Source organism: Phalacrocorax carbo, unplaced genomic scaffold, assembly GCF_963921805.1.
Source record: "Phalacrocorax carbo unplaced genomic scaffold, bPhaCar2.1 SCAFFOLD_54, whole genome shotgun sequence".
NCBI classification, from domain to species: domain Eukaryota; kingdom Metazoa; phylum Chordata; class Aves; order Suliformes; family Phalacrocoracidae; genus Phalacrocorax; species Phalacrocorax carbo.
In genome coordinates, this window is record NW_026990395.1 from 650,525 (window position 1) to 676,975 (window position 26,451).

The window sequence follows — 26,451 nt, forward strand, 5'->3', positions numbered from 1 at the left end:
AGTGCAGAGAGCAGGAACTGCGGTGAGTCCTGGGCCCTGGGGTCATGTCACCCCTCTTCCGCATCCCAGTCCCTCCCTGACACCCCCCTTCCATTTCCCTGTGTGGATTCTGTGGTGGGATATGTAGGTACATATGTATTTATGTATGAATATATATGTAATTTATATTATACATAGACATCTACATAATACAAATATTTTTATATAAATCTAATACTGAAATAGTATTATTTTATAAAAAAAAAAATACATTTTTCTGTATATAAGCCACCCCCAGCCCAGCTCAGCCACCCGTGGTGTGGGCAGGGGTCATTAATTCCCCCGCACTCCCTCCCGCTGAGCAAATGCCCGTAGGCAGAGAGAGGTGCTGCAAAGCCAACACCCAACTCCTTTACTGAATTCAGCAAGAAACGTAGATGTGGCAGAGGGCTGGGGTCGGAGCAGCTGGGTGCAGTCTCTGCCTTCGCACCTCCTCTCGGCACAGAATACGAAAGGAAAAGTCTTTTTCTGTTCCCTGCCCTTGCTGGATTACGTGAGGTCTTCTGAGCTTATTCTTGAGGTAGGAGCACTAAGAAACTGAGAAACAAAGGTTTTTGGGAGGAGGAACCAAGCACACTGCTGAGCGTTGCCTTTACCCTTCCCTTTGCTCCTTGAAGCTTTCATTTCCTGCCTTCTTGCATGGACCTGCTCGCCTCCTGTGTCTCCCTGCTGAGTATTTCCTCCCCCGGAGTGCCCCAGGTCCTCTGCACAAGCTTCTAACAGGGTCACTTGGTCCTGCAGTCTGTGTCTTCCCAGTCAGTGTGAAAACTGTCAGCGTGGCACGGAAGGAGAATGGAAAAGGTGCCTGCAGAGGTCTAGGGCGTGAGGTCGCGGGGGCCCTTAGGGAGCACAAGCGGGCGCTGCGAGCCTGCCCTGCTGGAGGGCCCCACACTGTGTTTGCAAGCTGTCCTGGCACTGCCCCTGAGCTGCCTGCACAAGTTGAAGAGTTGGCTGGTGCCAGTGGGAGGAGGTGGGACTGGATGAGGGGGAGCAATGGCTTCCCCTTACAGGAAAGGCTCGTCCAGGTGGGCCCTTAGTTGCCACCTGCTCTGGGCAGGTGCCTTTCAGCCACACCATCCCTTTCTTGTTCTTGACGAGTTGCTCCGCACTGGGAGAGGCCAGAGAGCTTCTACAAGTAGCGCACCCAGGTCCCTGCCATCCAAGTGCTTCTCGCTCAAGGGCGCTTGTGACGCATGAATTCCCATGGCTGCTTCTCTGTTCCGTAATTGCAGGGTCCGACTAAAGGTACTGGCTGCAGTTCAGAGCAGAGCTGGTTGGCCAAATCAGTTCTTAATCCTCTGATGCTGACAGCAGCAATGAGAGCCAGGCCACCCTTCTCCATGTGAATGTAGTTTCTTCTCCTTCCAGCCTGAAAACCATCTGGGAAACTGCTGGCCCTTGCCGGGAAGCCAGGGACAAGTCTTCATCAAGCTGCCTGTGCCAGTCCTTCACAGAGCAGTCAGCATGGACCATGTTTCATGGACAGCGTTCCCTGGAGACAGTGTCTCCAGAGCTCCAAAGGACTTTGGTGCCTACGTAAATTGTTTCTCTGGAGTGGGGGGCAGGGCGTTGCACAGCATTTCTAAGCTGGGGCTGAGTATGGGTCAAAGAGTCCGGCAGCCTGTGGCCTCCTCCTGGCTCACAGAATCAGCAAGCTCCTTGGAGTTGTATTCCTCCAGTGTACCGTTTGAAAGGAAGTGTATGGGGCAAGATGGAACTCCAGGAGCCACAGGGAAGAGGAGCTGGTGCAGTGCACCCTCCTAGACCTTCTTGGCTTCCAATCGCCGTGGACATTTGTTACCCTCAGGTTACCCCCCACTCCTGGGAACATCTGCTCCTTTTCCAAGTGGCAGCTTAGACTCATTGAGTAGGCAACTGTGGCATGCCACCAAGGTGCAGCTTCTTGTCTGCTCCTTGTGCTCATCTTCCTTGGACTACGTAGCTGAAATAAACCCGTGCTTCACCGACTGAAGTTAAGTGACTTCAATCACTTTTTCTAATTTTCTAATAGGAGTAATGACCCAGCAGGAAAGCAGTGACTCCCCCGGCTGAGGGAGGGAACCTCAGGGATTCATTCAGCCTGTTTCACAGCAGGTTCCCCTGGAGCCCCAGGGACACCTGGAGGGAGCCGCGAGGGGCAGAGACAGGGCTGCCTGGGGCTGGGCCTCTGCTGCTGAGCTGGGCTGGGCTCCTGGGACAAAGGCAGCTGCTGGCAATGAGGCAGCGCTGCCGAGAGACAGCTCTGCCCAGGAGCAGCTCCTCTGCCAAGCGCAGCAGGGCTGAGGGCACTGCCTGCAGGCACCGAGGGCAGAGGAGCCGGGCAGGGAGAGGGGAAAGGCAGCCTGGGCTGGGGGGATGCTGGGAGCTGACTGCAGGGAAGGATCTTCACAGCCCTCTGCATGGTAAGTCTCTGGGTGGAGGAGAATGTTGCTGGTGTTCTGGGAGGGATATCCAAAAGCTGCTGCATCCCACAGCACAGGTGATCCTTGAGGAGGACTCTCACAGCTGCCCTTGCACAGAGGAGGAGGACGTGCTGAGGAGCAGCACTTCCCTGCGGCACTGTCAGAAGGACAGGGCACGGCGGCTGCCTTCGCCCGGGGATGCTGCAGGGCTTTGCAGGCACGTGTGCAGGCAGGGGTGCCCAGGGCTGTCCTTGCGAGCAGGGTCCCTGCGCCCCAGGGGTCTGTGTGCTGGGGCAGGGACTCTGCCGCCTGCCAGGCTCAGCACTCAGCCTGCCCGGGGAGCTCCCCACAGCGCTGTGGGGACAAGCTGTGGGTGGAAGGAGTGACCCTGGCAGGGCAGGGTCCTTCTGCTGTCCGGAGGGTGCTGCGTGGGTCAGGGCTGCTCAGGCTTCTCCATCAGCCTGAGGGCATTTGCAGAGGGTCATTTGAAAGATGGCAGTCAAGGTCGGGGGTTTCCTGAAAGGGAAGAAGTCTGTGCTTTGTGTCTTCTCTTCCTGGTTGTCTGGGTGGGCAGTGGGAGGTGGGAAGTTGTTTCTCTGCTCTGGCGTAGGCACTGAGACCCCTGTTCACGTTAGGACCTGTCTGAGCTGCTCCTTAGCCCCCGCACGCACAGAGCTGTCCCTGGGCAGTGCCCTGCTGCCAGGAGGTGTCTGCAGGGCAATATTGTAGGGGGGGACCCAGGCATCTCCCTGCCATCCCCTGCAGTGCAGATGCTGTCCCTGGAGCAACCCCTTGTCTCCCCCACTCACAGAGCAGAGCCTCTGCCCTTAATACCCTGGTGCCATGGCCAGGAGTTGCCCTTCCAGCACCCTGACCACAAAAGTGGAGAAAACCTGCAGTGCCTGCCTGGGTCTCCCTCTCCTGCGTCCCTTGGCAGGGTACTTTGGCACATGCTCTTCTGCTCCTGGCTGCCCTTGTTATTGCTGTTATGCTCACTGGTGGTGGAGGGTGAGGATTCACGTGTAGCTCAGACACCAATGCTTGATGTACCGTTATGCACATATGCCCGTGGAGAAAAAGCATCCATGTCTCAGCCTGTTCACCTTCGGGGCTCTGGGTACTGCAGTGTGTGTGGCTGGCAATCACCTCAGCCTCTCTTCAGGACGTAACAAATGTAGGCGATGGGAGTCTTGCCTTGGGAGGTGCTGCTGGGCTGCAGGCTGCCCCCCAGCAGGGCAAAGCTCTCCATGGCATCTCTGTGCTGTGCAGGAGCCCCATGGAGATGACGCCTCACTGCTGAGGCCATGGAAATGCTGCTGGGTGGCTGTATGTGGGCAGGTGTAATGAGCCCCCTGTGCCCCTGGCTGGGAGGGCAGAGCTGAGATCCTCCTCTCGTATGATGAGGTTTGGAGGGGTTTGGAGATCTGCACTCCGAAACTGGATTCCTCTGCTCCCAGCAGCATCCTGTTTCTTTTGGAGGGAACACCCGAGTACAACAGTCCCACAGCTGCAAGAGCTGCCAGCACAGGGCAGCTGAGATCAGGGCCGATGGACAGACCAGTGTCCTCCACTTGGCGCGAAGGGACCGTCCCTTTGCCCCTCAGCACCCACATGATTTCACCTGCAGTGCAGCAGAAATGCCACGGATTTCTGCATTCAAAGCACTCCTCAGCTGTGGTGGGTAACTAGAAGGGAACGCAGAAAACACAACCCCCACAGCTCTGCTCTGCGCTCAGGTGAGTTGGGAGCAACAATGCTGAAAAGCTCTTTGATAACACCAGTGGATGTAGTCTGAGCTCACCCCGTGTTCCTACTTGCCTGTTGCGTTAGGGCAGGACTGAGTCCTGCAGGGCCCACAGCAGAGCCACCTTCCCTCCACCAGCACCAACCAGAGCTCAACAAAAGTGTTCCTGGAAAGTGAAAGGCAGTTTCAGGGTTTCTGGAAGAAACAGATTAGTTTCTCTCTACAGAAGTGCACCCTAACTTCTCACTTCCTTTACCTTCTTCAACAGATCCCCACACCCCAATGCATAAAATGTGAGTGTGTGTAGTATGAGAAATGGCTTGGATTTCACCCAGAGTACTCTCCCCTAACATCTCACTGTCCTTTTCGCCTTGTTCAGTGCTCCTCACCCAGAGGCAGCAGATGTCCAACAGCAGCTCCATCACACAGTTCCTCCTCCTGGCGTTCACAGACACGCGGGAGCTGCAGCTCCTGCACTTCTGGCTCTCCCTGGCCATCTACCTGGCTGCCCTCCTGGGCAACGGGCTCATCGTCACCGCCATCGCCTGCGACCACCGCCTCCACACCCCCATGTACTTCTTCCTCCTCAACCTCTCCCTCCTCGACCTGAGCTGCATCTCCACCACTCTCCCCAAATCCATGGCCAATTCCCTCGGGGACACCAGGGACATCTCCTACGCAGCATGTGCTGCACAAGCCTTTCTGTTTGTCTTTTTGTTGGGAGCAGAGTTTTATCTCCTGACGGTCATGGCCTACGACCGCTACGTGGCCATCTGCAAACCCCTGCACTACGGGACCCTGCTGGGCAGCAGAGCTTGTGCCCACATGGCAGCAGCTGCCTGGGCCGGTGGGTTTCTCAATGCTGGGCTGCACACGGCCAGTACATTTTCACTGCCCCTCTGCCATGGCAATGCCCTGGGGCAGTTCTTCTGTGAAATCCCCCAGATCCTCAAGCTCTCCTGCTCAGACACCTACCTCAGGGAGGTCGGGCTTCTTGGGGTCAGTGCCTGTGCAGCATTTGGGTGTTTTGTTTTCATTGTGCTGTCCTATGTGCAGATCTTCAGGGCCGTGCTGAGGATCCCCTCTGAGCAGGGACGGCACAAAGCCTTTTCCACGTGCCTCCCTCACCTGGCCGTGGTCTCCCTGTTTATCAGCACTGCCATGTTTGCCTACCTAAAGCCCCCCTCCGTCTCCTCCCCACCCCTGGACCTGGTGGTGGCAGTGCTGTACTCGGTGGTGCCGCCAGCAATGAACCCCCTCATCTACGGCATGAGGAACAAGGAAATCAAGGATGCTTTATGGAGAGTAATCCAATGGATGCTGCTTCACTGAATATAACCTGCCTCCCCTCCTCTGCACAGTTTCAGAGTTTATCTTAGAGCACGAGTCTGCTTTTTGCTGTTGTGATAATCCAACTTTCTAATTTTCTGGGTTTATACTCCTACTGTTGAGGTTTGATCCTGTTGTGTCTGACCCTTGCACAACACCCTGTCAGGTGTGGCCTCTCTGCTTGCAGCTCTTCAATAAAAGGGGATCTCCCGGCTGCAGTGCCTGAAGGCTGGCCTCTTCCTCCAAACCTGCTTCCAAGAAAATGCCCGAGGAATTGGTCTTTTAAAGTTTCTGCTCTCCTTTTGTTCTGAGTGGTTTTGGAGTTAAGGTCTTGGTAACGTTGGGTTCCACTGGATTAAAGGTTCTGGTTTTAAAGGCTCTCTTCTTGGTGTCCAGTGGCAGTGGAGATGGTCCATGAGCGCCCCATTACTTCCTCAGGTTGCTTCATGGATGACAGGAGTGATGGCAGATACCAGACTCTCTGGAAATGAATTTGGAGGGGTGAGGAGAGGGTGGGGACTCACCATGTGTCCTGGGGTTCAAACGAATGGAGTCTCAAAAGGTGAAACAGCCTCCAAGGGAAGTCCCCCAAAAGTAAAGCACTGAATCAACGTATCCACAAAGGAGGACTCTGCAGTGCCATGGAGTGAGGGGGAACCCAGCAGGCACAGGAGAGGGATGCAGGAGAGATGCAGGAGGTGCCTGAGCACCCCCAGGGCCAGGAGTGTGGTGCTTCCCTGGGCAGTGGGGCTGGTGGGAGCAGAGAAGGGGGCAAACTGAGTCAGACTTGGGGATCACCTACAGTACGAATTCAGGAGAGCCAGAGAGTGACGAGGCTCTGTTTCCTCATGGCCTTGTGGCCAGCAGCAGCCCTGGGGCTGACGGGGAGCCTGAACCCCCCGCTCTGCCCCAGCGGCTGCTGTGCCCTGCAGAGGGGCTGGGGCTGTGGTGTGAGTGCCCAGAGCTCTGCAGCACCCTGCGGTGGGCAGCGCTGCGGAGCCAGCCCAGCCTGGGCTGCTCGGCTGGGCTGTGCTGGGCTGGGAGAGGGCAGGGGAGGTGGGGAGAGCTGGGGAGGGGCATGGCTGGGCTGGAAAGGGCCCGGGAAAGAGCTCAGTGCAGAGCTAAGGTGTGTGAGCGTGCAGGGCCGGGACAGACAGCACTCACAGTGCAGAGCCAGGCGTCATGGTGAAGAAAGCAATGCATCAGAGGTGCAGAAGAAAGGGGCCTCGCCTGGGCCATGTTGCCAGGACACCCCAGGGAAGCTGCCCCAGGAGGCTGTCCCAGACCAGTCCCACACACTGGCCATTTCCATCGCTGGCCGCACACCCCAGCTCTGAGGAGGGACCTTTGCTGCATGGTCACCCCCATCCTCCTCTGGGCCTTCATGACACCCAACTCCAACCGCCATTATTAATAAAATGGAAAACAGTTTCCTGCTGACAGTCATTATGCGACAAGTCCCACAGCTCTTGCCACAGCTGGGCTCTCAGCCAAGCCTGTTCTCAGGCAGCTCCAGCTCAGTCAGGTGCTTGTCTCAACCAATTTTGGAAATCTCCATTGACTGAGATCCCACCAGCTGGCCTGGGTCCTTGCTGCGGTGTTTGTCTCTGAGGGATTTCTCAAAAACCCGGCTCTCTCAGCCTCTCCTTGTCCAGAAGGTGCTCCAGGCACCAACCATCCTCCTGGCCTTGGCAGGACTTGCTCCAGTCTGTCAGCACCTTCCTTGTGCCAGTGAGCCCCAGGCTCGACGCAGCAGTCCTGATGTGGTGGTGCTGTGGTGGGTTAGCCTGTCCAGGATAGAACGACCTTTCCTAAAGTCATCTTTTCAGCAGCATCTCTCGGCACAAAGGCCCTTTCCATTACCCTCCAGTTATTTCCTCCCTGTACTCTTTGGTCATTCAGATACCTCTCACCCATGCAGCAGCTTTGAGCTTCAGGGAGTTAGAAGTTTTCAGTAGTCTAATGGGCTCTTTAGCCATCTCTTAATTACGTTCATATCTACCTTTTGTATCTCCCTAGCTAAAACATTTCTGATAAGGTTATCCCTTGAGAGAGGCGGCCTCATCAGAGGCAGCTCGTACTTAGCATATGGTTGCAGAGTGTGTTTTCCTGATCACGAAAACTGGCCATGCTTTAATTTTCTTTCCTTACAAATAGTAAAAACCCTTCTGTGCCTGTGTGCAGCCAGTTCTCGAAGGAGAGTGGGGGGAGTTGGTGCAATGGAGCTGTAACATCCAGCTGCAGAGACCAGTGAAAAAGTATGATGCAAGGAAAAGTGATCTAAGTCCCAGGTGGCCAGGGACAGAAATGGCAGGGCTGGGGAGGTGAGGAGCAAAGCTGTCCCTACAGTGTCAGACCTCAGGGGACTGCTTCCCTACCTGCCCGGACCTCCTGAGGAGACAATCTGGATCAGTCTCAGTTGGAGTATGCTTCTATCCCCTCTTCTTTAAAATGAAAATCAATAGAATATACCCTTTAAAATAAACTCAGAAAAACCCCAACATTTTTATTAGGTACAGTATGAACATTTCCTCCATAACCACACTATGAAAAAACTCCAATTAGGTGTGCAAGTCTTAAAGACTTGAAGGAAATTACAGGAAGAGACAGAACTTGTTAGAGCTTTTTGTATTTTAATGAGCTCCGTGGTGCATTTGCGGTGAGTCCATGAACCTCAGACGCTGAGAAGATTGATGAACTTCTCAAGAAGTCAAAGTCAGAGCAAAACCCAAAGTACCTGAAGCATCAATGAGGCCCATGAGGGCCATTACTGGCAAAGCCTCCCTAGGGCCTCGTTAGAGCAGCTAATTGGAGGCTGTGGCTGTAGAAAGGGAAGAGCCCTGTGCAGGTGGCTGTAATGCAGAGAAAAACCCTAATTTTATCAGAAAGCAGAGAGGCCAAGCCCTGACCCCCAGCCCTGGGAAGGTGGATCCTGCCCCTCACACGTGGTTCAGGGCTCTTTCTGGGGACAGTGGGACATGAGGCTGAGCAATGCCAAGCATGGAAAACCTGTGCAACGTGTCCCGGCATCCCCAGGCAGGGACAAGGAAGAAACAAAGTCCAGAGCCTCAAAATAAAGTTTCTCCTGGAAGGCCTCAGTGGCCATAGCCAAGGGGACAAAGACCTTGGTTCCTTTGGGCCTTTCAGTCTTGGCAGAGCCCTCGGCCATCTCTGCTGCAGCCTGTCCTGCACTATCCCGTGCCGGCACGTTTTCCCCTTGCAGAAGGCCAGATCCCTCAGCTTCTCCATGCAGGCCCCAAACCCCACCTGGCAGATAGCCTCTGGAGCCTCTCCAGTTCCTCCTCTTTCTTCCAGAACCGGGAGCCTCACACGCAGACACACTAGTCTGGATGTGGCCACACCACTGCTGATTCAAGGGGTATGAACGGCTCCCTTGTGTTGGTGGCCATGGTCCCCCTAATGCAGGCTTGTATGGGGTTGGCCTTATTCATGGTGAGCAGGCACCACTGGCTCGTAAAGCCCAGGCCCCCTCCCCAGGGTCACAGCTTAGAGGTTCGGGTCCCAGTCGGCCCCCATGTTTGGGGTTATCCTGCCCCCAGTAAGGACTTGCAGCTTCTCCTTGTAAAACACTGGGAGGTTTATGCTGAGCAAATCCCAGAATTTCTCAACATCCTCTAAGAGTGAAGCTCCGTTGGGCCAGCTCTTGATGTGCATGTACGGATGGTTCACCCTGACACATGGTGCCTCTGACAAAATAATTATCAGGCATTACAAAACACTACTGATAATAATAGGAGGTACTGGTTTAATGGAATTGCTCAGCAAGGTAGGAATTGCCATGGTGACAAGCTCAGAAACAAAGGCAGGTACAAGCTCAGGGTGCAAAGGAAGCCAAACTAGGCGCAGGGAAGAAAGGGTAAACAGAGGTGGGCTTTTTGCATGGGCTGGTACAAGGATGGTCAAGGGGAAGGAATTGTGAGTGGGAAAAGAGGGGGAAAAGAAAGAAAAGCAAATGAAGTGATCAGGGCTGTTTTTGGGGTACCTGCCATGCAGCCCTGCAGCTGAGCAACAACGCCTGGAGTGAGACAAGAAGGCCACAGATCATCTGACCAAAATTCCTTCTGGCTGACTTCAGTGGTCACTGGGATCCTGAGCGCTTTGCCACCCATCATGAAGGCACCATCTGTGGTGGAAGGAAACGCTGAATTGTTTATGCTGGAAGGGATCTCGTGAGCTGTCTCAGCCCACCTGCTGCTCAGAGGAGGGTCAGCTATGGGCTCAGACCAGGTTACTCATGGCTGTATTCATTTGGGGCTTGAAAAGCTCCAGGGATGGAGATGACACAAGCTCTCCGGGAAATCTGCTTCAGTGCTTGACTGTCTTGGTGGGGAGAAATGTTCTCCTCACCTGTCTCACCGATGCCTATTGGCCCTCATCCTCCCCTCCTGCACAACAGTGAGGAACCTGGCTCCATTCACTTGCTGATATCCAAGAAGATATGGGAAGGCTCTTACTAGGTCTCGCCAAAGCCCTCCCTTCTCCCACCTTTGCAGCTTTACAGCAAAGGCAGACAACAACATCCTGGGCTGCACTAGGAAGAGCACTGCCAGCAGGTGGGGGAGGCCATCCTTCCTCCCTGCTCAGCCCTGCTACAGTTTGTCTTGCTCCCTTCCCACAGGGTTTTCTACTCTGCCACCTCACTCACGCTGCGGCCGAAGCTGCCCTCCATCTCTTCCACCAGTCCTGCCCTGTCTTTGTGTGAAACACATCTCCAGGAGATCATTCCCACCCTGGCGGGTTGATACCGTAAGTCAGCAACTATAGGAACCCTCTAAAACTCCATCTGTAGTTTCAGAAAGCAGGCCTTCGTTATTGCTATGCCAGGCACACGGGGGATCGTCCCACCTAGTGTGTGCGCCAAGTTGCTCTGCTACAGGGGTTACACGCAATGGAAGTCCCCTTCCCAGCCTTCCTCAGGCAGCTCCGGGATGCCCACCAGAAGAGCGTTGTACATCAAGAAGTTAGTGAGCCATGTAACAGCAAACCTGAGCAGGCCCAGGCCTGTGCTGTGCCGCGCTCCACGTACAGCTCAGCCTTCAGGCTGTGTTGTGCTGGGCACACTCCTGGCTTGCAGAATGAATTTGATTGTAATGAGAAGCCTGCAGGAAGCTCCCACCTGGTACCAGTCATTAGGTCACCTGCATGTCCTTACCTATATCCAAAACTGCAACAACGGATTCACATGTGAACAGCCTCTTTGCGGGCAGTAGAAATGATGCCTTGACAGTTTTTTCCCTTGAAGAAAACACTGAAAGTGCTCACAGGAGCAAAACGGGATGACCCTTCTACAGATGGGATCTCCAAGACTTGCTGCACCAGCTGTCCAGAGGGAAGTAACCTCATCATGATCTTTTCTCCTGGTGAAAGCCACATGGCTGCTGCTGGCCTTTCAGCTTCTGGGATAAACCCAACCAAACCGCGTGCCTGCTGCTGTCCCATCAGGTACTCGGGCACAAAGGACGTGACAACCGTATCCAAGCCCTCTTCCTGGATGGGCCAACCAGGTACTCAGGGAAAGGGACTCCCACAATCTACTTGCCAACCACGTGCCTTTGCTGGCCTATCAGAGACACTGGGAGGTGTGAGCCTAAAAGCATGTATCCTAACCATGATTCCAGGGCTGGCGTACCAGCTACTTCAGGAAGAGGTGACCTCACAGTCCCTTTCCCAGCCACATTTCTGCTGCTGGCCTATCAACTCCAGAGACAGATGTGAAATCACAGCCACCCTCACAGCCTTGCACCTCCTGCTGGCCCAGGGGAAAGGCTTAACAGGAATGTTTTCACAGACAGTGTCACAGTGGCATCAAAATTACCTGAACAGATCTTTCCTCTTCAAAGTCTTTCATCTTGTTTGGCCAAGACCCTCTTCCCTCCACCAAATCTCCCATCTCCCTTGTCCCAGATTCCCCTAACCTCCCCAAATATTTCATCTTGTTGGGGGCTGTATTGTAACGGCTCTGAAGACCTCCAAGTATCTCTCTCTCCACTGCTGGCCAGGCAGGCACGGCCTCACAGCCAGCAGCCATGCACAACGTGCTGCTGTGCTGGAGAGGTCCCGGCTCAGCCGCCCCGGCAGTGCTGGAGGCAGGTGATGCTCCCCACCACCCCGAGGTACTCTGCCTGCAGAGCAGCTCGTGCTCCAGAAGGACTAGCATATCCCTTGGCACACATGGCTTCTTCAGCTACCCCAGGGCACTTGCAGCCTCTGTGTGGAGAAGCAAATCCAACTGCGAATGCAGATTGAAGGAAATTCTTGAAACCTCTGCAGAAAAGAACTCAATGGAATAGCTGAAAAAGTCCTCCTCTCCAGCATTGCTAGGACTTTTAGGAATTTTCATGACTTTTTTCATAATTTTTGTATTAACAGCACTATAGACAAGGCTGAGTCGAGACATGCTGGTTAAACGAAAGAGCAAGAGGGAACTGCACAGGTACTGGAAGCAGGGACAGGTATCCTGGGAAGAGGATAGGGACGCTGCCTGGTTGTGTAGGGATGGGGCGAGGAGGGCCAAGGCGCAGCTGGAGCTGAATTTGGCAAGGGATGCAAAGAATAACAAGAAGGGCTTCTACAGGCATGTCAACCGGAAAAGGAAGGTTAAAGAAACCATACCCCTCCGATGAACAAGAATGATGGCCTAGTAACAACAGATGAGGGGAAGGCTGAGGTGCTCTACAATTTTTTTGCCGCAGCCTTCACTGGTAACCTCTCTCCTCACCCTTGTGAGCTGATGGACCACAGGATGGAGACCAGGGTGTAAAGCCCCTCCCACTGTAAGGGAATATTGGATTCGTGACCACCTGAGGAGCCTGAACATACACGAGTGTATCAGACGTGATGAGGTGCATCTGAGTCCTGAGGGAACTGGCTGACGTAGTTGCCAAGCCACTCTTCATGATATTTGAAAAGTCTTGGCAGCCAGGTGAGGTCCCTGGTGACTGGAAGAAGGGAAACATTGTGCCCATCTTTAGAAAGGGTAGAAAGGGGGGCCGGGGAACAACTGTCCTGTCAGCCTCACCTCTGTGCCGGGGAAGATTGTGGAACAGATCCTGCTAGAAGCTATGCTAAGGACAGGGAGGTGATCCGAGGCAGCCAGCATGGCTTCACCAAGGGCAAGTCCTGCCTGACCAACCTAACAGCCTTCTATGATGGAGTGACTGCATCAATGGACAAGGGAAGAGCTATGGATGTCATCTACCTGGACTTCTGCAAGACCTTAGACACGATTCCCCACAGCATCCTTCTCTCTAAAATGGAGAGATACAGATTTGATGGGTGGACTGTTTGGTGGATAAGGAACTGGCTAGATGGTCACATCCAGAGGGCAGTGATCAATGGCTCAACATCCAGGTGGGGAACTAGGACAAGTGGGGTCCCTCAGGGGGTCCATACTGGTTCTGGTTCTATTTAATATCTTCATCAATGACATAGACAGTGGAATCGAGCGCACCCTCAGCAAGTTTGCAGGTGACACCAAGCTGAGTGGTGCAGCTGACACACCAGAAGGGCAGGATGTCACCCAAAGAGGCCTAGACAAGCTGGAGAGGTGGGCCTGTGAGAGCCTCGTGAGGTTCAAGAAGGCCAAGTGCAAGGTTCTGCACCTGGGTCGGGGCAACCCCCAGTATCAATATAGGCTGGGGGATGAAGGGATTGAGAGCAGCCCTGTGGAGAAGGACTTGGGAGCGCTGGTGAACAAAAAGCTGGACATGGGCCAACAATGTGCGCTCGCAGCCCAGAAGGCCAACTGTATCCTGGGCTGCATCAAAAGCAGCACGGCCAGCAGGTCGCGGGAGGTGATTCTGCCCCTCTGCTCTGCTCTGGTCAGACCCCACCTGGAGTCCTGCATCCAGCTCTGCAGCCCTCAGCACAGGAAGGACATGGAGCTGTTGGAGAGGGTCCAGAGGAGGGCCACAGAAATGATCCGAGGGCTGGAGCCCCTCTCCTACGAGGAGAGGCTGAGGGAGTTGGGGTTGTTCAGCCTGGAGAAGAGACAGCTTTGGGGAGACCTTACTGTGGCCTTTCAGTACTTAAAGGGGGATGATAGGAAGGATGAGGGCAATATCTTTAGTAAGGCCCACTGTGACAGGCCAAGGGGTTAATGGTTTTAAACTAAAGGAGGCTAGATTTAGACTGGATGTAAGGAAAAAATTCTTTACAGTGGGGGTGTTAAAGTGCTGGAACACATTTCCAAGAGAGGTTGTGGAGGCCCCATCCCTAGAAACATTCAAGTTGAGGTTGGACAGGGTTCTGAGCAACCTGATCTAGTTGAAGATGTCCCTGCTCACTGAGGGGGTTGCACTAGAAGACCTCTAAAGGTCCCTTCCATCCCAAAGCATTCTATGAATCTAAGTTCACTGAAGGTAAGACAAATAAATCATTCACCAGACCCCTTTCCCTGTGCCTGCTGCATCCCCTGGGGTTGCTGAGCTCCAGTTTGCCAGTTCACACCCAGATTTAGAGTATTATCCTTGGGTGACACCGTGCTGGACAGGCTGGTGCTTGGTGGGGTCCATTCACTGCTAACTCCCTGGCACACGCTGTCCCTCCCTGCACATCCCCTCTGCTCTCCTGGCAGCTCCCAAGTCCCTCCAGGAAAACATTCACCTGCCATCAGCCCTGTCACATGCCCTAGAGCCCCAGGAAGGTCCATCAGAGATCGTTTGCCACCTGCATGGGTGCTGGCACCAACAAACAACACCTGACCCAGCCCGCAGACCCTTGAAGCCCATACCGGGTCCATGATCTCAATACACTGAGCCATGGAGACCAAGCAAACCAATGAGCCTCTTTAGAGGCTGTTCCTTGGGCATGTCCTTGGGAGCAGCTCTGGAGGAAGACATATGCCTCCAGATACTGCGCTCAGGACATGCCCTTCCATGACAGACATGGTGATGTGGAGGTCAGCTGTATCAGAGAAGTGCTCCTTGCCTGTCCCTTCCTGCAGCCACAGGACTAAAACACAGCAGGAGTGTGACCCAGCTCCAAGAGCACTCAGGCCTTGCACCAACACGGGAGAGTGCGGAAGTGGGAAGAGAGCAGCTCTGAAAATGCTGCTGCTCCCTGGCAGTGCTGCTGTGCCAGGACGCTTCTCCCCCCACCTCTGTCCGCAGGCACGGCCCCTGCAGTTCCCGAAGGCTTCAGAGGAAGGGTCTTGGACAAGCAACTTGCTGCAGGGTCCTTTATGTTGTTGAAATACACGCGGAGCACGATTCCTCATTTCACAGTCTCTTGGACAAACTCAACTGCTAGACAGTGAACTAGAAGTGGGATGAATAATAAACTTTGGTTGTGCACAACATTATCACAAGAAAAAGAAAGACACCACACCATAAACCTCACAAGGCAGGCTAAGGCTGTAACAAGTTTCATTATGAATGCTACGCAGAAGAAAACAGGCATTTTCTTGTTTCTCAAAATAAAATCATCTCATCAGTTTGCACACTGCATCCTTGAGCTCCTGGTTCCTCATGCCATAGATGAGGGGGTTCACTGCTGGGGGCACCACTGAGTACAGCACTGCCACCACGAGGTCCATCGATGGAGAGGAGATGGAAGGAGGCTTTAGGTAGGCAAAAAATGAAGTGCTGATAAACAGGGAGACCACGGCCAGGTGCGGGAGGCACGTGGAAAAGGCTTTGTGCCGTCCCTGCTCAGAGGGGAGCCTCAGCACAGCCCTGAAGATCTGCACATAGGACAGCACAATGAAAACAAAACACCCAAATGCTGCACAGGCACTGACCCCAAGAAGCCCGACCTCCCTGAGGTAGGTGTCTGAGCAGGAGAGCTTGAGGATCTGGGGGATTTCACAGAAGAACTGCTCCAGGGCATTGCCATGGCAGAGGGGCAGTGAAAATGTACTGGCCGTGTGCAGCAGAGCATTGAGAAACCCACCGGCCCAGGCAGCTGCTGCCATGTGGGCACAAGCTCTGCTGCCCAGCAGGGTCCCGTAGTGCAGGGGTTTGCAGATGGCCACGTAGCAGTCGTAGGCCATGACCGTCAGGAGATAAAACTCTGCTGATATCAAAAAGAGAAACAGAAAGGCTTGTGCAGCACATCCTGCGTAGGAGATGTCCCTGGTGTCCCAGAGGGAATTGGCCATGGATTTGGGGAGAGTGGTGGAGATGCAGCTCAGGTCGAGGAGGGAGAGGTTGAGGAGGAAGAAGTACATGGGGGTGTGGAGGCGGTGGTCGCAGGCGATGGCGGTGACGATGAGCCCGTTGCCCAGGAGGGCAGCCAGGTAGATGGCCAGGGAGAGCCAGAAGTGCAGGAGCTGCAGCTCCCGCGTGTCTGTGAACGCCAGGAGGAGGAACTGTGTGATGGAGCTGCTGTTGGACATCTGCTGCCTCTGGGTGAGGAGCACTGAACAAGGCGAAAAGGACAGTGAGATGTTAGGGGAGAGTACTCTGGGTGAAATCCAAGCCATTTCTCATACTACACACACTCACATTTTATGCATTGGGGTGTGGGGATTTGTTGAAGAAGGTAAAGGAAGTGGGAGGTTAGGGCAGACGTCTTTAGAGAGAAACTAATCTGTTTCTTCCAGAAACCCTGAAACTGCCTTTCACTTTCCAGGAACACTTTTGTTGAGCTCTGGTTGGTGCTGGTGGAGGGAAGGTGGCTCTGCTGTGGGCCCTGCAGGAGTCAGTCCTGCCCTAACGCAACAGGCAAGTAGGAACACGGGGTGAGCTCAGACTACATCCACTGGTGTTATCAAAGAGCTTTTCAGCATTGTTGCTCCCAACTCACCCGAGCGCAGAGCAGAGCTGTGGGGGTTGTGTTTTCTGCGTTCCCTTCTAGTTACCCACCACAGCTGAGGAGTGCTTTGAATGCAGAAATCCGTGGCATTTCTGCTGCACTGCAGGTGAAATCATGTGGGTGCTGAGGGGCAAAGGGACTGTCCCTTCGCGCCAAGTGGAGGACACTGGTCTGTCCATCGGCCCTGATCTCAGCTGCCCTGTGCTGGCAGCTCTTGCAGCTGTGGGACTGTTGCACTCTGCTGTTCCCTCCAAAAGAAACAGGATGCTGCTGGGAGCAGAGGAATCCAGTTTCGGAGTGCAGATCTCCAAACCCCTCCAAACCTCATCATACGAGAGGAGGATCTCAGCTCTGCCCTCCCAGCCAGGGGCACAGGGGGCTCATTACACCTGCCCACATACAGCCACCCAGCAGCATTTCCATGGCCTCAGCAGTGAGGCGTCATCTCCATGGGGCTCCTGCACAGCACAGAGATGCCATGGAGAGCTTTGCCCTGCTGGGGGGCAGCCTGCAGCCCAGCAGCACCTCCCAAGGCAAGACTCCCATCGCCTACATTTGTTACGTCCTGAAGAGAGGCTGAGGTGATTGCCAGCCACACACACTGCAGTACCCAGAGCCCCGAAGGTGAACAGGCTGAGACATGGATGCTTTTTCTCCACGGGCATATGTGCATAACAGTACATCAAGCATAGGTGTCTGAGCTACACGTGAATCCTCACCCTCCACCACCAGTGAGCATAACAGCAATAACAAGGGCAGCCAGGAGCAGAAGAGCATGTGCCAAAGTACCCTGCCAAGGGAGGCAGGAGAGGGAGACCCAGGCAGGCACTGCAGGTTTTCTCCACTTTTGTGGTCAGGGTGCTGGAAGGGCAACTCCTGGCCATGGCACCAGTGTATTAAGAGCACAGGCTCTGCTCTGTGAGTGGGGAAGACAAGGGGTTGCTCCAGGGACAGCATCTGCACTGCAGGGGATGGCAGGGAGATGCCTGAGTCCCTCCTCCCATGGCATTGCTGGGAAATATTCTCTCTTTCATCCTGCCCATGCTTCTGTTGCCTAGAGCTCTCCTTGGCCAGGACCTCTTTCTCTGTCCCCACCTCTCCTCCCTGTCAGTGCTCAGAGAGCCCGTCCCACCCGCTGTGTGCTCAGCTCTGCCCTGCAGACACCTCCTGGCAGCAGGGCACTGCCCAGGCACAGCTCTGTGCGTGCGGGGGCTAAGGAGCAGCTCAGACAGGTCCTAACGTGAACAGGGGTCTCAGTGCCTACGCCAGAGCAGAGAAACAACTTCCCATCTCCCACTGCCCACCCAGACAACCAGGAAGAGAAGACACAAAGCACAGACTTCTTCCCTTTCAGGAAACCCCCGACCTTGACTGCCATCTTTCAAATGACCCTCTGCAAATGTCCTCAGGCTGATGGAGAAGCCTGAGCAGCCCTGACCCACGCAGCACCCTCCGGACAGCAGAAGGACCCTGCCCTGCCAGGGTCACTCCTTCCACCCACAGCTTGTCCCCACAGCGCTGTGGGGAGCTCCCCGGGCAGGCTGAGTGCTGAGCCTGGCAGGCGGCAGAGTCCCTGCCCCAGCACACAGACCCCTGGGGCGCAGGGACCCTGCTCGCAAGGACAGCCCTGGGCACCCCTGCCTGCACACGTGCCTGCAAAGCCCTGCAGCATCCCCGGGCGAAGGCAGCCGCCGTGCCCTGTCCTTCTGACAGTGCCGCAGGGAAGTGCTGCTCCTCATCACGTCCTCCTCCCCTGTGCAAGGGCAGCTGTGAGAGTCCTCCTCAAGGATCACCTGTGCTGTGGGATGCAGCAGCTTTTGGATATCCCTCCCAGAACACCAGCTACACTCTCCTCCACCCAGAGACTTACCATGCAGAGGGCTGTGAAGATCCTTCCCTGCAGTCAGCTCCCAGCATCCCCCCAGCCCAGGCTGCCTTTCCCCTCTCCCTGCCCGGCTCCTCTGCCCTCGGTGCCTGCAGGCAGTGCCCTCAGCCCTGCTGCGCTTGGCAGAGGAGCTGCTCCTGGGCAGAGCTGTCTCTCGGCAGCGCTGCCTCATTGCCAGCAGCTGCCTTTGTCCCAGGAGCCCAGCCCAGCTCAGCAGCAGAGGCCCAGCCCCAGGCAGCCCTTTCTCTGCCCCTCGCGGCTCCCTCCAGGTGTCCCTGGGGCTCCAGGGGAACCTGCTGTGAAACAGGCTGAATGAATCCCTGGTGTTCCCTCCCTCAGCTGGGGGAGTCACTGCTTTCCTGCTGGGTCATTACTCCTATTAAAAATTAGTTGGACATGAGAATCCCTTTTTTTATCCTATCATTAGACAGGACACCAGGAAGGTGACAGGGAAGGATCTAATTTCTTCAAGCTGGCAGCATGTGTTCTCTTGAGTGAATGTAGACATTTCCTTTAGGCCTGGGTCTGGCAGGACATACAGCTCTCTTGTGTCCATGCCATGTCTGTGCTCCAAAGCAAAGCCTTCACTGACACGCGGTCTTGCACGCTTGGTACCAGGGTTCCTCACGGCAAGTTGGAGTTTGCCTGGTTGCACAGCTGTGTTGCTTCAGCCCAGATGTGCAGCAGTGCCCTCAGCCAGGGGCACAGGCAGGAGGAGCAGGAGCCGTTACTGAGCAGACAGAGCTGTGACATGGTTGCAGAGCTCAGGACGGCTCGTCTTCAAGGACAGCATCCTCCAAGCTCAGCAAGGGTCCGGATCCAAACTCGGTCTGAACTTGAAAGGCAGTTTGAGGGCACTGTAACTAGTCTTTACTACTTCAGGAACAGTTAAAGGAGGAACAAAGATACTGTGTGGCCACTGCTGAATTTAGTAAGAGCAGGGGTGGCAGATGTGAGATTCTCTGTGTCCTCTTTGCCTCAGTCCTCCCCAGCAAGGTCTCCCAGGCTTCCTTGACCCAGGGCAGGACAACCAGTGGTGGACAGGGATCAAGTCAGGGATCCCTTGAGCAAACGCCGTCCTGCCCAGTCCATGGGACAGGAGGGGCAGCCTCGCAGGGAGCTGAGCGAGCAGGCCAGCGTCACAGGGAAGCCACTCTCTATCCTCTTTCAAAGGCCGTGGAGTCTGTGGGAACTTGCTGACCACGGGGAAAATGCAAACGTCGCATGCACCTTTCACCAGTGCCCAAAGGATGTGCAGAGGAGCGAAATGCTGTGCAATGGACATGTTCACTCGGACCCCATTGCTGGGAGCCTGAAAGAGAAGGTGACCGGATTTACTCAGGGTAGCTTGTCTCTGACCGTCCTCTCTGCTTTCTCTGGTGAAAGGACAGGATTGCTGGATGCGGGGGAGAAGTGATGGTCTTTTACCTGGACGTCATCAAGGCTTTCAGCATTATCCCTCCAGAAACTTCTTGTGTCCAAGTTAGGATAGTGTGGGCTGCGTGGGTGGATGAGTAGTTGAGTAAAAAACCAGCTGGATGGTTGGGCCTGGAGGAGTGTGGGAGATGTGTGGTACTCTGCCCGGAGGCATCCAGCTGGCAGGGTCCTGCAGGGGTCTATCTTGCAACCTGCTGTGTTTAACATTGTTTTAATGACCTGAAGGATACAAGAGAGAACTTTTTCATAGCGTTTGTAGTAGGCATCACATTGATGAGAGCAGGGCGGTCTAGAATCATAGAATGACAGAATGGTTTAGGTTGGAAGGGACCTTTAGAGGTCATCTAGTCCACCCCTCCTGCAGTGAGCAGGGACATCTTCAACTAGATCAGGTTGCTCAGAACCCCGTCCAACCTCACCTTGGAAGTTTCTAGGGATGGGGCCTCCACAACCTCTCTTGGAAATGTGTTCCAGTGTTTCACCACCATCATTGTAAAAATATTTTTCCTTACATCCAGTCTAAATCTACTCTCCTTTAGTTTAAAACCATTACCCTTTGTCCTGTCACAGTGGGCCTTACTGAAGATATTGCCCTCATCCTTCCTATCATCCCCCTTTAAGTACTGAAAGGCCACAGTAAGGTCTCCCCAAAGCTGTCTCTTCTCCAGGCTGAACAACCCCAACTCTCTCAGCCTCTCCTCGTAGGAGAGGGGCTCCAGCCCTCGGATCACTTCTGTGGCCCTCTCCTGGACCCTCTCCAACAGCTCCATGTCCTTCCTGTGCTGAGGGCTGCAGAGCTGGATGCAGCACTCCAGGTGGGGTCTGACCAGAGCAGAGCAGAGGGGCAGAATCACCTCCCGCGACCTGCTGGCCGTGCTGCTTTTGATGCAGCCCAGGATACAGTTGGCCTTCTGGGCTGCGAGCGCACATTGTTGGCCCATGTCCAGCTTTTTGTTCACCAGCGCTCCCAAGTCCTTCTCCACAGGGCTGCTCTCAATCCCTTCATCCCCCAGCCTATATTGATATTGGGAGTTACCCCAACCCATGTGTAGGACCTTGCACTTGGCCTTCTTGAACCTCACGAGGCTCTCACAGGCCCACCTCTCCAGCTTGTCTAGGCCTCTTTGGATGACATCCTGCCCTTGTGGTGTGTCAGCTGCACCACTCAGCTTGGTGTCACCTGCAAACTTGCTGAGGGTGCGCTCGATCCCATTGTCTATATCATCGATGAAGATATTGAATAGTCCCGGTCCCAGTATGGACCCGCTGAGGGACACCCCTCGTCACCGATCTCATCACTGATCATCGAGCCATTGACCACCACCCTCTGGATGCCACCGATCAACCAATTCCTTATCCACCAAACTGTCCACCCATCAAACCTCTATCTCCACAGTTTAGAGAGAAGGATGCTGTGGGAGACCATGTCAAAAGCCTTGCAGAAGTCCAGGTAGATGACATCCATAGCTCTTCCCTTGTCCACTGATGCAGTCACTCCATCACAGAAGGCACTAGGGTGGTCAGGCAGGACTTGCTCTTGGTGAAGCCATGCTGGTAGAGTAGACAGTCTGGATGTAGACAGTCTGGAGTGATGGGCCAATAGGAACCGCATGATGTCCAGTTAAGATTCAACCAAAGTCCTGCTCCTAAAGTGGATGTAGGGTCTGAAACATCATAGGCCAGGCACTGCCTAGGCAGGTAGTAGCTCTGCAGGAAAGGGTCTGCAAGTGTTTGGGTTACATTAGGCAAAAAATGAGCCATCAGCAAAGATGACCAATAACATCCTGGGCTGTAGGAGCAGCAGCAGAGCCAGGGGAAGCGTTTATCTCCTTCTGCTCAGCTCTTGTTACACCACATCCAGAATACCTGCCCAAGTTTGGGTTCCCCACAATGCCAGAGAGACAAGGGCAAGCTGGAGGGCTGCAAAAGGTCAGTGGAGGGCAACAGAGATGGTCAAGGTTGGAGCACTTGTCGTCTTAGGAGAGGCTGAGGGAGCTGGTCTTGTTCACCCTGGAGAAGGGAGGGCTTTGCAGGGAGGATGTAATAGACTTGCATTTTGCATTGCCTGTGGTGAGGCCTCCAAGAAGACACTGTGGTGCAAGGCAGGAGCACAGGAGGCAACGAGCTGAAACATGAGAGGCTCAGGCTCAATATAGGGAGGAACTTTTGCAATGCGAGGACAGTCAGACTTGGGAAGCCATTTCCCAGACAGCTTGTGCGGCCTCCATCCATAGAAGTTTCAAAGGCCCATCTGGATAAAACCATGAGAAAGCTGGTGTGAACCTACTTCCAGCAGGATGTTTCCTACAGATGTCTAGGAAGGTCCCTTCCAGCCTGAATGAGGCGCTCATTCCTCCCCCCGAGAAATAACCATCTGGTCAAGGAAGAATGAATGGAAGGAATAACATTAAAGAAATAAAGTTTCCTGTCATCAAGAAGAAGAAGAAATTATCTGAGAGCATGTTACTGCTACTGGATTTAGTGGAAGTAGAAATAAGGCAAATTACATGGTAGGTTGCCCCCAGCTGGCAGGTAAGCCCCCACCCAGCTGCTTGCTCGCTCCCCCTGAGCGGGGTGGGGGAGAGCATTGGAAGGGCAAAGTCAGAAGAACTCATGGGTCAGACTAAGGAATTAGTCTCAGTTTGCTTTCCTTCTTCGGCCTTTGCTGAGGGGACTGAATAGCCTCCTCTTTATAGAACCAGAGAGTGGTTTGGGTTGGAAGGGACCTTAGAGATCATCTAGTTCCAACCCCACTGCCTCGGGCAGGGAAAGGGGAACCCATCCCTGGGTGAGCTCAAGCCACCAGCCTTTCGGTTAACAGCCAAACGCGCTGACCAGTTGCACCACAGAGACTCCCGACGTGAGCTATGTAGTGCTTCCCATGGGCAGGCAGGGGCTCAGCCATTCCCTGCCCCCTGCAGACCAACCACCTGCAATACAGTGCTGGGCACCAGATGAACTCCTCCTGGAGCCTTGCACAAGCACTCTGACCTCAAAGAGCACAGAGGTGCCTCGGGGAGGTCCTCCCCTCACCAAGATGAGCTTCCTCAACTGGTGTTTTTGGGGTTACATGAATGGTGACTGGAGAAACCGGGTCATCCCTTGAGGATGGAAAGCCCTGAGAGCTTCTTAGCTTCTCAGTTAGTTGTTACGATATCGTAAGTCGGCAAATATAAGAACCCTCTAAAACTCCAACTGTAGTTTTAGAAAGCAGGTGTTCTTTATTGCGACACCAGACACGCAGGGGATCGTTCGACCTAGTGTGCGCGCTGAGTTCCTCTACTACAGGGGTTATATGCAATCAAAACATACATATTCACTGAATTTCTAGGAAATAATTACCATATTCGTACTACTGTTGGAACTGATTAATATACGCAAAATGTCCTTAATGCATGCGCATTCATGTTCACTGGTGGTCTTCCAGGGTCCTCTGGTGGTCGTCGAGTCTTCCTCACTGTGTCTGCTGGTTGAACGCAGTCTCTGGGCATGCTCAGTTCGTTTTTGGCTTGGTTACACAACCCTTACTGATAGTAAACAAGCTTATTCTAGTACCTTTCCCTTATTTATTCTACTCAAGGATATAGTGTCTCCACACTCCCTCCTATCTAATCAGATATAGCAAGTTCTAAGACTATCTTGTTCATAAAATATTCCAAGTATTTCAAAACCTAGCTATGTTGCTCCAGTTAGAGGAGGCCGTATGTCCTTCTGAAGCCAGTATCAGGCATCACACTCCCCACACTTGGATGGGCCTCAGGAAGCCTTTCGCTGCTCTAGAGGCTGGTTCATTTTCCAGTATCTGCAGTTCAGGAACTTGGCACCAGAGGGCTCATTAACATCCAAAATGCCACTACAAGCCTCCATAATTCCCCCTAATTCTTCAAGTCTTGTGCGGCTGATCTGAGAGATTCCGGGAGTGTAGCCAAAATGAGAAGATTTCACTCATAAATTACAATAAACCAGGATTTCTTCTTTCCCATTTTTCTTTAGTTTTCAGCTTACACAACAAGTGATATCAGCCACCCCGATTCCTATTGATCCAGAGCGTCTCCTGACAAACCCCAAACACCGAGAAAATGTATGATCCTTTCTGTATGACACTGTGTGGGCAAACTCTGCCCCCTCCCCCCCCCGCCCCCATACCCTCTGCCATGTCTGTCATCAGCCACCTGGGACTGGCATCATGCTTTCTCAAATCTAAGCTTTTTCCACTAAAGTCTGCAGCTGAATGATTCAGCTCACCTGCATCGTTCCCACCTGTTCTGGTTGGAAAACCAGCTGTGCACAGTCACAGAAGGATGTTTCTTACCTGCCAAGGAAAAAAAAAAAAAAAAAAAAAAAAAAGGAAGAAAGGAAAAGAAAGGGATAGTTCAATAAAAAATAAAACACATTCCTCAGCTGCATCTGAAGCCCAAGTTGCCTCCACTGAAGTCCGCTTTCCACAATGGGCAACCTTAGTGGAAAACCTTCAGCGAGATACATAGGGAAGGAGAGGTATGAGCATAATTAAGGATTTGGCTAAAGGGACCATCAGGCAGGCTGCAGAAAGCTGAGATGGGGTCAGTTTAAGCAGGACGTGTGGAAAGATGTGAAAGAGTAGCGAGAGTCAGTGCAGAGGAAAGTCAATATTTCTTCTCCTGAGTGTGGTACACAGGGTGGAAATTTCCCTGCTGGCATCGTGGCATCATGTCACCCACATTAACTGTGGTGATTTACATGTATGGGGCTTTATTGATCAAAGACCCCATCCATGGGTGAGTGACTTGAGACACCACAGCTGTGAGCTGCAACTGCTCACACAGAAGTCTTTCCTAAATTGGTGTTTTGCGATCCATGGATGCTGAACGGAGAGACATGGCTATTTCTGGAAGGGGGGATGGAAAACCCTGCTGGGAAACCTGGCTGCTGCCTGGTGCAGGTCCAGGGAATCACCCTTCATGGATGCACATGATGCTCAGGAAGCTGTCCTGAACCAGACACTAACTCCAAGAGCAAGGAGTACTGTGTCCCCAGGGACCCAGCCTTTCCTTTATGCTGTCCTCAGGAAGTTCTCAATCCAGAACACTGGCTTTCCTCGTTGGTCTCTAACAGTGCTTATTTTTTGTTATCGATAGTATCACCTGTCCATCTGGAAGTTGCATTTAGGCAGACCTACTCCTCCTGTGGGACTCATCATGTAGATCTAAGACATAATATCATAGGATCATAGAATGGTTTGGGTTGGAAGGGACCTTAAAGATGGGCCATGGCCACGGGTAGGGACACCTTCCACTAGACCAGGTTGCTCAAAGGCCCAGCCAACCTGGCCTAGAACACTTCCAGGGATGAGGCATCCACAAGTTCTCTGGGCAGCCTGTTCCAGTACCTCACCATACTCATAGTGAAGAATTTCTTCCTTCTAACCTAAATCTACCCTCTTTCAGGTTAAAGCCATCACCCCTTGTCCTATCACTACACGCCCTTGTAAAAATGTCCCTCCAGCTTTCCTATAGTCCCTCTTCAGATACTGGACGGCCGCAATAAGGTCTCCCCACAGCCTTCTCTTCCCCAGGGTGAACAACCCCAACTCTCTCAGCCTGTCTTCACAGGAAAGGCACTCCAGCCCTCTGATTATCTTGGTGACCCTCCTCTGGACTTGCTCCAACAGGTCCATGTCGTCCTTTGGTTGGGGGCCCCAGAGCTGGCCACAGGATTCCAGGTGGGGTCTCACAAGAGCAGAGTAGAGGGGGAGAATCCCCTCCCTCAACCTGCTGGTCACGCTTCTTTTGATGCAGCCCAGGATACAGTTGGCTTTCTGGGCTGCAAGCACCCATTGCTGGGTCATGTTGAGCTTCTCATCCACCAACACCCCCAAGTCCTTCTCCTCAGGGCTGCCCTCAATCCATTCTCCACCCAGCCTGTATTCGTGCTTGGGATTGCCCCAACCCATGTGCAGGAGCTTGCACTTGGCCTTGTTGAACTTCATGAGGTTCCCACGGGCCCACCTCTCAGGCCTCTCAAGGTCCCCCTGGATGGCATCCCTTCCCTCCAGCGTGCCGACCTCACCACACAGCTTGGAGTTGCCTGCAGCCTTGCTGAGGGTGCACTCAATCCCACTCTCCATGGCACTGACAAAGATGTCAAACAGCACTGGTCCCAACACCGACCCCTGGGGAGCGCCACTCGTCACTGGTGCTGTGCTGTCTCTGCAAGCCCTGGCATCTCACGTAGCTCCGTGGGCCTGGATTTAAACATTACATTGAGTAGATACCCTGAATTCTATAAGGCAATGAGGGGACGAACGTGAGGCAGCTGCCCATAGAGTGAGTGGAGACCTAGTAAATACAGCTGGTGGAGAAAAGAAAGAGAGACTGAGCTCCCCCTGTGGCACACGGCTCCAGCTGCTCACATGAATACCTTTAAAGGCTGCCCTGAACATAGATGAGTATGGGCAGGTTCAGTTGCCCTTATTTTGGGCATCAGCTGTCATTTCAGGTGGCCAATGCAAATTCCCAGCAGCCTCTAAAAGTATTCCCCCAGGTGTCGGCCTGTCTCTATGAACGGCTCCATTAGAGCTTGCAGTTGCCTGAACATACCTTCGACCACCCCCGACACCTTAAACGCCACCAGATGTTCTGTCTGAACAGCCCAGTCCTGCCCTCCATCTTCATTAATTGTCATGGCAGCTGGGACAAGGAGCTCACACGCAGGTGCCCATGTAGTGCCCACCTGAACGCCTGATTCAAGGGGAATCTCACCTCCTGTTGCTTTGCGTTGTGCATGGGAGGGAGCTGAGCCCACTTCGAGCCCCAGGACTGCCAGCCCACACAGGAGATGTGTCTATTTACTCAGCTGCG

At 53.7% G+C, this 26,451-nt stretch overlaps 3 protein-coding genes across 3 annotated transcripts in view; 1 reads left to right on the forward strand and 2 right to left on the reverse strand.

Moving 5' to 3' along the window:
* Window positions 1–26,451, reverse strand: part of LOC135311161 (olfactory receptor 14J1-like) — a 109,560-nt gene that overhangs the window by 59,121 nt on the left and 23,988 nt on the right. The gene's annotated exons all lie outside the window — the stretch shown is intronic.
* On the forward strand, window positions 4,588–5,517 carry LOC135311152 (olfactory receptor 14J1-like). The gene has a single exon (XM_064440292.1). The coding sequence runs from the start codon at window positions 4,588–4,590 to the stop codon at window positions 5,515–5,517; it is 930 nt and encodes a 309-aa protein (XP_064296362.1).
* On the reverse strand, window positions 14,957–15,871 carry LOC135311128 (olfactory receptor 14J1-like). The gene has a single exon (XM_064440269.1). It carries the CDS (start codon window positions 15,869–15,871, stop codon window positions 14,957–14,959), a length of 915 nt encoding a protein of 304 aa, XP_064296339.1.